This window comes from Microcaecilia unicolor, chromosome 10, assembly GCF_901765095.1.
Source record: "Microcaecilia unicolor chromosome 10, aMicUni1.1, whole genome shotgun sequence".
Taxonomy (NCBI): Eukaryota; Metazoa; Chordata; class Amphibia; order Gymnophiona; family Siphonopidae; genus Microcaecilia; species Microcaecilia unicolor.
The window spans coordinates 207,846,177-207,856,673 of NC_044040.1; the positions used below are offsets into that span (position 1 = coordinate 207,846,177).

Below are 10,497 nucleotides of genomic sequence, written 5' to 3' on the forward strand. Positions count from 1 at the left end.
CATAGACTTGCTGGCATTCAATTTGTAACCCGAGACCCGTGTATAGTCCCCTATTTCTTTCATTAAGTTAGGCAAGGAGACCAATGGGTTGGTAAGTGACAGCAGCACATCGTCTGCGAATAGCGCAATTTTATACTCCTGCCCTCTTACCTGCACTCCAGTGATATCGTTATTCTCACGTATAGCTGCTGCCAGAGGTTCCATCGCCAGGGCGAACAGTAATGGAGACAGCGGACACCCCTGTCTAGTTCCACGCCCCAAAGCGAATGTCACTGAATTCCCCCCGTTTACTCGCACACAAGCCCTCGGCAAGGAGTATAAGGCCTGGATCCAGGCTCTAAAATGCTGTCCAATTCCCACTCTATGCAGGACCCTATCTAAATACCCCCAGTGCACCCGGTCAAACGCCTTCTCTGCATCCAGACCGAGTAGCACTGCGGGCCTTGCTTTTTTCTGCGTTGTGTATATAAGGTCTATTGTGCGGCGTATATTATCCATGGCCTGTCTCTTGGCTATGAATCCCACTTGGTCCGGATGGATCAAACTGGGGAGCACCCTCCCCAGACGGTTAGCCAGCACCTTGGCCAGGATTTTGACATCTGTATTCAAGATCGAAATGGGTCTATATGAGGCACATTCAATGTGATCCTTGCCTGGTTTTGGTATTACCGCCACCCATGCTTCCATCATAGACCTGGGGAACGGTGCCCCCTCCCTGACAGCATTGATTATCATCGTCAGGTAAGGCGCTAATTCCGTCACGTATGCCTTAAAGAACTCATTCGTGAAGCCGTCTAATCCCGGCACCTTCCCCCTTGGTAGTGCTTTGACTACTTCTATCACCTCCTTTACCGCCACTGGGTCCTCCAACTCTCTCCTTTGTGTATCAGAGAGAGCCGCTAGCCCCCTAGCCTGTAAGTATCCCTCTATTTCCCCCGTCTGTACTGTGGCATCCTCTCTGTAGAGGTTCTCATAGTATTGGGCAAAGCAGTCCCTTATCTGTGCTGATTTGTGCGTTATGCCCCCCCCTGCATCTCTAATTCTTAGAATATGTCGATCTGCTCTCAGCTGTCTCAATTTGTTAGCTAGCAGGCGTCCAGGTTTGTCAGTGCAAGCGTAGTGAACCTGTTTCATCCTTGCACTCACAAACTTCAAACTATCCTCATGTAGCCCCGCTATTTCCAATCTCACCTCCTGTAATTTTCGATAATCAGCTACTGAACCTGAAATTTTGTACTTATCTTCCAGTGTAGCCAGTCTATCCATGCAACGTACCAGCCTCTGGCGATGTACTTTGGCATTCTGACTGGCACACTTAATGAAATGTCCTCTTGAGACTGCCTTGAATGCATCCCACACGGTACCCAATGTAGGCCCCGAGTCCAGATTGATATCAAAGTACTCTCTAAGTAAGGGGATAAAGCTAGCTACTGTTTCAGGATCCTGCAGCAAGTTGTTGTTAAATGTCCATCTTTTATCTCGCTCCTCCTCCTTCAGGGAAGGAACAGCAAGCCAGACCGGGGCATGGTCCGATATTGTGATATGACCTATCTCAGATTCTTCCCCCCCTTCCGATAACGTTTTGTCAAGAAAAATGTAATCCAATCTGGAGTAAGTGTGATGCACTTGGGAAAAAAAAGTAAAGTCTCTCCCTCTAGGGTTCCTCAAGCGCCACCCATCGTACAGCCCCATCCCCTCAACAAGGTCATTTAGTGCTCTAGCAATTCTACAATCTATCTGGGAAGGAGGAGTCGATCTATCCAGGCCAGGCTTCATGGTCGCGTTAAAATCCCCGGCCACTATCAGCTTCCCTCTGGCAAAGGCCTGCAGCTCCTTCTGGAGGTGCCGGAAAAAACGCTCCTGTCTTTCGTTGGGCGCGTATACGCTAACCAGTGTATACTCCTCCTGTTCCAAGCTAATATGTAAAAACAGGAATCTGCCCTCCCTATCTCTTCTAGTGTGTAAGATCTGGACTGTGGTATTTTTGTGGAACATTATGGCTACCCCTCTTTTTTTTACTCCTAGGGCATCTGAAGCACACACCACCTGTGGATAGCATTTAGAGTACAATAGTTTCTCATGCTTTTTTAAAAGGTGTGTTTCTTGTAAAAACACCACTTGTGGTTGCGCGAGACGCAGTTCACGCCAAAGGGCGTGCCGTTTATAAGGAGAATTTAAGCCCTTTATATTATAAGTGAAAAATTTATAGCCCACCATTTAACAATTCTGTTCTATCAGCATGTTCAAAGAAAGGTGTATACCCAACCCCCCCTCCCCAGCCTCCCCTCTGACTTTCTTCCTCCCTCCCTCCCCCCCCCTTTAACATCCACTCACCAGACAATACCCTCTGGCATTGCATGGGTAACCAGAGGAAAGCGGCCGCGAAGGCCAACGCCCCACCCAGTTCCGTCCCCCTCCTTCACACGTGCCCCCCATTCAATTATACAGCATTTGAACACCTCCTCCTCCTCACTACCAGCTCACCTCATATTAAGCAACTTTCATTCTCACGCATTCACTCTTCCGTTCAACCTCAAGTTAAACCTTGTGAACAGTCCACTCTTAATCAAAGTCCTCTTTGTGCTTTCAAGTCTGAAGTCTCGCTGTCTTCTCATTCACCGGGACTCTCTTCCACTTTTGCATGCGTGCTTTTGTTGTCCCCGCCATCTCCGTGGGCACCGTCTCCGACTTTGTCAACCCAGCCTCATGTAGGTTTTTCCAGGCATCTGTCACCTTCCTTGTCCTGCACTGTTGCCCCTTGATCGCAAAGCAGATAGCAAATGGAAAGGCCCATCTGTAAGCGATCTTTTCTTTGTTCAGTACCTCAGTCACTGGTCGCATAGCCCTTCTCTGCATCAGTGTAAACACCGAAAGGTCTTGAAATACTGAGATCCTGGCTTCATTGTATTCCAGGGTAGAAAGCTGCCGGGCTTTTTGCCACAGCATCTCCTTAAATGCATAAGAGGTGAATCTCACAAGTATGTCTCTGGGTCTATTTTCAAGTCTCTGGCCCTGCACTCTGTGTGCTCTGTCCATGGCTGCTGCACTAGGGTCCCAGGCCTCACCCATAATTTTTTCACATAGGTTCCTCACCAGCAGTTGGATATCTTCCATATCTCCGCTTTCGGGGACTCCCCGGAACCTCAAATTGTGTCTTCTTCCTCTGTTCTCAAGGTCATCCATTTTATATTTAAGTTCGTCATATTGTTCTTGCTGCTTTAGAATGCGTGAGTTCATCAAGCTGTGCTGCTCTTCCTGTTCATCGAGCCTTTCCTCTATGGTCTCTACTCTGCCACCCAGCTCCCTAAGGTCCAGGCTTATAGCGTCGACGTGCTCCAATATTTCAACTCGGGAGGCCTTTATTTCCTCTCTAATCGCGTCCAGGCATTTCGCCAAATCCGCTGGGGAATGCTCCCTTCTAGCCGCGGGGCTCGGCGCCACGTGTCTAGCCGGCGCTTCCGAGTCCGCCATGCCAGGTGAAGCTGGGCGCGAGAGGTTCTTCCCGGCTTGTTTCTTCGGCGGTTTTTTCGCTTACCCGCTGTGCCGCCGCCGCGGTTTTGCTCATTTTGTGGAGCTCGATTTATACCTCGTCCCCAAATGTGATGCTGGTCTATTTTTTTTTTTGCGAATGGCGCTTTTGGTGCTGCTTAACGTTGGGGGAGTGCGGGAGCTAACAGGCTAGGCAGCCATTCACCTCCGTGACGTCACTTCCTCCCTAGTTGAATGTTTTTAAAGTTGATTTTTAGATGTTCAATATTTTTGGAGCTGTGAGGCCCTGTCTGTTTACAGCTATAGGTGTCATGTCATTACCGCTATTACAGGACTAACCCAGTTCTACTCATTTCCTTTAACCAGAAGAACTTAGCCTTGTCTAAAATCAAAACATTCTAGTTGGGATATCCTAGTGTTGTGTTTGGAATGGTTTGAATTTTTTTATATTGTTTCCATATTCTCAGATCCTCATTTATGTTGAGTAGATAGGATGCTTTTTTTTTTTTTTTCAATTGTGCAGGACCTGTCTTCACCAGACCTACAGAGGGAAAAAAAGGGGCGGGGGGTATTACAAAAAGAAAAAATAAAAGAGGTCAGGATCACTAAAATCTACATCAACAATGTTAAACATAATTAAGAGCATTATCTGAGTTGATCATATGCTTAGATGGCTTCATGGAACACTTATTATGACAGATCTGTTGTATTGCAGATCTGTAGTAGTTCTGTATAAGCACTACCTTTGCTATTTCAGTCCAAATATTGAACTGAGAGAAAGTGCAGGCCTGTCAAAATGTTAACTCATTTCAAGTGCAAGAAAGATCTGACAGTGACTAGGTGCCTAGGCTTTCATAGCACTAGATGTGGGGATGAACTGGAGTTTTGCAATGTATCAACGACTTAATTGGATAAGCGGGCTTGAAAAAGTCTTTACTGCATCCAGTTGTTTATTCAAAAATGTAAATTGTCACTGTAATGGAAACATTTGATTCTAGTGAGCTTGACCTTCCGTACCTTTGCCTCAAGAGAAGCACATTTCTGCTTGCAGTTTTGTCCTTCTGAAATCTTTGAAGAGCAAGTGACCATGCACACGATTCGACTTAGATTAACTTTTTGAAGTGTTTAACGACTTTAGGCAATAAGTATTACACTCTAGTTACAATCATTTCCTTAGCATTAAGGGAAGTACATACTCATTTTTACCTTGGCAAATGTGCTGAAAAACAATGCCACAGTTTGCACTGAAACCTTCCTGGTGCTTCTTAAAAGAGGTTATAATCTTCACTTTGAGATGTTTCCATACAGCCAGAAGCCATTCTGCGTTTGATACAAGATAATTAAATTTCAGGAGTGAAAGTAGCATTTCTGCAGTGCATTAGGTGGTTGAAATGAAATTGAATTGCTGAGGCATCAAAATGTCTTTCCTTCAAACATTAAAACCACTTTGAACTGTAAAGAACTAATAATATACCTGATGGGGGATATTAAATTACAAAATACATTCTAAACAAGTGTGTCTCATTAGTAATAGAAGGCCATATATGCCATTGGGCTATTTCTTGTAATTCGAGGATACGTGTCTTCTGGTGCTAACTGGGCCCAGTGTACTAAGGGGTTATCACTATTTTGTGTCTACAGGAAAAATGTTTTGTATATATTATTATTATTAACATTTGTATAGCACTACCAGACGCACGTAGCGCTGAAAATCCAACATAGAGAGAGACAGTCCCTGCTCAAAAGAGCTTACAATCTAAAAAATGATCCACTGTTAATTTTAGTCTTGGCTTTTATCTTTTTTCCCCCCTCTTGAATGCACAATGTGCCTTTTCTGTTCTTTTGGACATTGAACACTAAAGTTGATGTAGTAGCTATTTTTATATTTAAAAAAAAAATGTGCACTTTAAAATCAAACCTGCTCGGAAATGGTCCTGTGTCGCCTTTAGTTTTACACAGGGTTTTTAGAATATGTGACATGTCAGGTATTTTTAGTGAGAAATATTTTTGGTGCAAGAAATAAAAGCTGTAGAAAGAATCTTCTCTTAACGTGAGAAATCTCTTGAGTGATGCAATTATACCTTCAGACTTTTTCTGATACTAGAAGAGTTCTAGAAGCTGCATTTGGTCCTGGAGAGAAACTGGGATCTTGGTAGGGTCATAGGTTGTGCTTTGCCAACAACGTTAGTTATCATTGTAAGCTTTTTGAAACATCACAGGCCTCTTCTTCAAATGTGTACAGCAAGAATAAACCTGGTAAAGTGGTAAAAAAAAACTCCCCAAAATTCAAACAGTAAACATTATTATTAGGATTATTATGCTGTTTACAGCGTCAACCCAACAATCATTAAGTTACAAAGGGGATAAATGAAGCTGGAACATATAGACAGAGCAGTAGGAGTTTAGATAAGATAAGTGCCTAACTGAAGGAAAAATTGCACATGGAGTCAGAAAAGGTGCATGAGCTGTAAGCAGGTCTTGCTGCAGTTAAGTGCAGTCGATGTTAGTCATTGTGGGCTCCTTTTACTAATTGGCGGTAAGCCCAACGCAGGCTTACCACTCACTGTAATGGAAGTACCGCCAGGCTACCGCAGCAGCCCAGCGGTACTTCCCGTCCCTACCGCGCTGTGTTGAGGTAAAATGTTCTTTTTTTGAAGTGACGTAATGTGGTTTGTGGGTGAAAGGACAATCTGTTCCTGGGGAAAAATGATTTTTAGCGAAAGATTTCAAGGCTTTCCGCAGCCTTATTTCCAGTAATAATTCTGATATGTCTGCATTGATGCTTTCTGTACTTATTCTGTATCCTTGTATGTGCTGGGCACAAATAGTTCTTGCAGCCGCTATTCCAATAGTAGTAACATTGGCCAATACGTTACTCAAACCATAATTGAACAGTTTTGAAAAAAATACCTAAAAGTGACATGGACAAGAAAGGCAGCTTGTTATTAACATAGGGGGACAGGTTTAGAGAGTCTCTCTCCAGTGGCAAATTAAAGCAGCTTTTCATCCTGGGATTGTGGGAGGAAATCTAGAGGTGTTTGAACTAGAAACTGATGATATATCTGCTTGCTTAGGAGTATATACATTTTAGCCGTTAGCAAAGCAAATGTCTCAATGGAATGAGGAACTTGCATTGTATGTACAATTCCTCGTAAGACCATGTTCGAGATAACTAAACTTTTCAATTGAATAAACATATCTTGTCTTTTATTGCTGGATACCACTTGTGTGTCTGCTTTATTTAACTCTGAACTTTCGTCTGTTGCGCTGCATTGAGGCATCCTCAGGTATTCTTTCCTTTTAATGTCTGCCTTTCCAGCATGTGCATGTGCATTCCTGTCTCTGTTTAATCTCTTTGCTGTGTTTAAATAGTACAAATTTTATTTTATTTATTTATAAAACTTTAATATCCTCTTCTTGGCAAAGAAAAGCAAAAATCAAAACTGATGAAACATCAGGTCCCAGAAAGATGTGAAGTACTTAAGATTCTGAAAGTGGTCCACTGTTCTTAGTATTTTGTCTGTATGAGTGAAAACCACTGAAACAGTTTTCCAATTTTATTTCTCTTATGCAGGGGATGAAACTTACCAGGACATTTTCCGTGACTTCTCCCAAATGGCATCCAATAATCCAGAGATATTGAACCGTTTCCAGCAGTCCGAATCGCAGAAGTTCTGAATACTGTGGGGAATAACATAAAGGAAGCCGGTTGTGCCCACTTTCTCTCACGCTCCTTTCTGCAAACTTGCTGTGTGTTTACTGCAGCTGTGCCAGACAGAGCACTGTTGGTTTGGGAAAATGAGGACTGATTACAAAGATTCTTACATCAACAAACCAGCTTTTTGGATTGTGAGGAAGGCAGAGCTCAATTCACCCAAATTCAGGATTTAGAAAATCCTTTTCCTGGAAAGATATTTTTTGAGCATAATGATTACAGCTTTCAAGCCATTGTTTGAAAATACATTTTTTTAAAATGTGTGATTTTCAAAATATGGGCATAAAGAAATATCATGCCTTATATGCTATATATATGCCTAAGCATTACTGGGGATTGTGGATCGAGGATAGGTGGCATGGGGTGGATTAACATGCCCAGCCTGCTTCAGTTTCCTGGATAATTTCTGTAAAGGCACATAGTAGACACATACGTTGCTTTTACAAAACAGGCGTATTAGGTAGGAAAAGGCACATAGCTGCACACAAGTGCCCTTTTGTAAAATTACCCTTTGAGGGTTCTTTTGAGAATACCTGGACAGGTGCAAATCTGTGGCTACTTTGACTTTGAAAAAGTACCTGCCCACATTTTACACCTATGCTGTGTGAGTACTCTTTCTGAGGGGAAAATACACCCGTACATTGGCACATCAACGATTCACAAATGAAATGAAAATTGAAAAGAGTGCTTGTATTTCCTGACTGCCTTTCCCTACTGCCAGTGAAAGCGTGCACATGTGTGCATGTTAGCCTGCAGACAGGGTGGGTGGCTTCCTAAAAGCTAGATAGAAGGTTGCCTGTGGAAAATTTACTCTATAGATGACAGGTTGATCTCTGCTCTTTCATTTGCCATTGTTTCTGTGTTGATTTCTAAGGAGGGAGGGTAATTTTTAAAAATTACCCGCTGCCAAGTTTGGAACTATCCATGTACTTTTGAATTTTTCTCAAAGAAAGTTTCCTCATTATTTAAGGAGCTGTATATGCATTTGGATACTTTTGTAATAATGTTCAAAATGAAAGTATTTGTACTGTCAAATCTTACAAAGTTTGCAGAATGAAAAGTACACATGTACTTTTTACCGACGTGGGCAGTTACAAAATTAACTCCCATTATGATGAGACACTACAAGCACGGACAAATGTGTTTTGCTTTTTGTCTTTGGTTAGCGCTGACATCCTACTGTGAGCAAAAACAGTATCCTCTGCTTTATTCCATATATTAATGAGGAAAGGGATAATGAGGTGCATGCAGATTTTAATGAAAGAATTTAAGCTGTGCTATAGTGGGCCGAGCCAAAGGGTCCATTAAGTGTTTACTTGGCTTCACTGAGTTATGCTGGATCTCTGAACTATGTGATATATAATGTTGATTTGATCCTTTTTGTTTTTATTATTCAAGCTCGGTGAATAATTTGTGGCCGTAAGTTTAGCTGCTAATTTGAGTGAATTGAGCTCCCTGTGGGGAGTTGGGGGGGGGGGGGGGAGGGAGTGCATACAATCCAAAGGGATCTGGGTGTATATTGCTGTAAAGATAGTGGTATCAAACAGGTACTCCATTCCTTTCTGTTCAGCCAGTGGGATGATACAACCAATGAATGCAAAAGAGTACTCAAAGACCTCTGCTACCTGTGTGGTACCGCTGCACTTCAGCCTCAAACCTGTGGAAACCTTTCATGCTATATTTGACAGCTCACTGTACAACACCCATACTTTTGCTAGCTTTTGGGTTTAATAGGTGGGTCCACACCTTTCTTACCATTCTTTTTGCCTTAAGTGCGGTGCCTTTTAAAAAGTCACATTTTTGAATATGCCAGGCTGATAATTTAAGAAGAGCCTAAACCTTACGGGAGTGGGACATGCTAAGAAATCTTTCAAGATGGAGTTCTGAGGTGGACCAATGTTTTTTTGTTTTTTTTTTGTTTGTTTGCTTTAGCACAAACAGAACTTGGAAATAACGCTTGTCATAACCAATTTTGTATATTTTTGACAGAGAATACCAGAATAAACAGAATAAATTTAAATTCATACTTACGTTTGGCGCTCATGCGCCTGCGTCAGGGGTCAAACAGAGATAAACTGTACATAAAACAGCTTAGATGCTATCAAAAAAGAAATAAAAACCACCACATCTCAAACAAATGTGTCTTCGCTAGTCAATGTCAATAGTTCTGTTTGACAGAGTTTATCTCCATTTGACCCCCTATTGCAGGCATATGAGCGCCAAAACACAGCCCGTGACGGGCCTTTTGATTAAAGGACTCTTGAATGTTCCATTACTTGAAGGCCTTTTTGTGCTTTTTTTTCTGTGTTGTACATCAGTTTTATTCCATATTTATGAATTTAAAAATTTATTCTGTTTATTCTGGCATTCTCTGCCAAAAAGGCCCCTTTTGTGCTTCGTTTTCTGTGTTGTTTGCCTTCATTTTTGAACCCTCTCTTTTTGCTACTTGGTGCATAACAACAATGTACAAAAGAACCTTGTTGAACAATTAGAGGCCCTTTATAGCACAGGGAGTAATTTTCTCTAAATTGTCAAGTGTCTTTAAGAAAATGCTTCTGCGTTCTGTACTGGGAACAGCTTTATAAAGCCCTTTATGATTGTAAACCACAGAGAGAAAATGAGTAGAGAGCTAATATAGCCAAACAAAGAAATGGACCAATATAAGGTAAAAAAAAAAAAAAAAAAGAATTATATCTGTATGTACTGTAGAATAGGCATACATAAAATTCTGGTATAATGAAGGGATGGCATCATATGTGTGCCTTCTAAGTTTGGCCCAATGTGGATCTTAAAATGCATAATGCATGGACCCTAATGTAAAGGTCATTAGTCCTCATAAAAACCCAAAATAAAAGGAAGGTGCATGGACAGTATATCTGAAGGATGTCAGCAAGTCATCTTATAGAAGCTCTTACATGTGAATTTCCCCTTTTCTCCCCAGAATAAACCATGCTCAGTGTAGTGCTCTTAGCTGCCATCTGGTGGTTCCCTGGTTTTCTCCATCGTGGGTTAGCTGGGGTTGAAGATGCCACAAAGACATAGCACTTGAGGTGGGGAGGGAGCTTTCATAGTAAGAACAGTGCTTGCTAGCTGAATTTAGAGCTCATGATACATGGTTCTGGAAGGAACCCAGTGGATGGCTTTTGGCTTTCGGACTGTTGCTACAATGACTGTATTAGGAACAACAAAGGGGAAGGGGCTTTTAGAATAGGACAGTTCCTGGGTGGTTGTAAATGAGCACCAGAATTTCAGTACTGGTTCCCCTTAGAAAAGCATTATTTACCAGGACAAAA

At 42.1% G+C, this 10,497-nt stretch overlaps 1 protein-coding gene across 5 annotated transcripts in view; it reads left to right on the forward strand.

The window, feature by feature from the left end:
- ACAP2 (ArfGAP with coiled-coil, ankyrin repeat and PH domains 2) overlaps positions 1 to 9,910 on the forward strand; it is a 160,869-nt gene extending 150,959 nt beyond the window's left edge. For all 5 annotated transcript variants that reach the window (XM_030217153.1, XM_030217155.1, XM_030217156.1 and 2 more), the window contains one exon: positions 7,064 to 9,910. In XM_030217153.1, the coding sequence (XP_030073013.1) occupies positions 7,064 to 7,167 (104 nt within the window). In that variant the 3' untranslated portion in view covers positions 7,168 to 9,910. The remainder of the gene's footprint in view (positions 1 to 7,063) is intronic.
- The last annotated feature ends 587 nt before the right edge of the window (positions 9,911 to 10,497 follow it).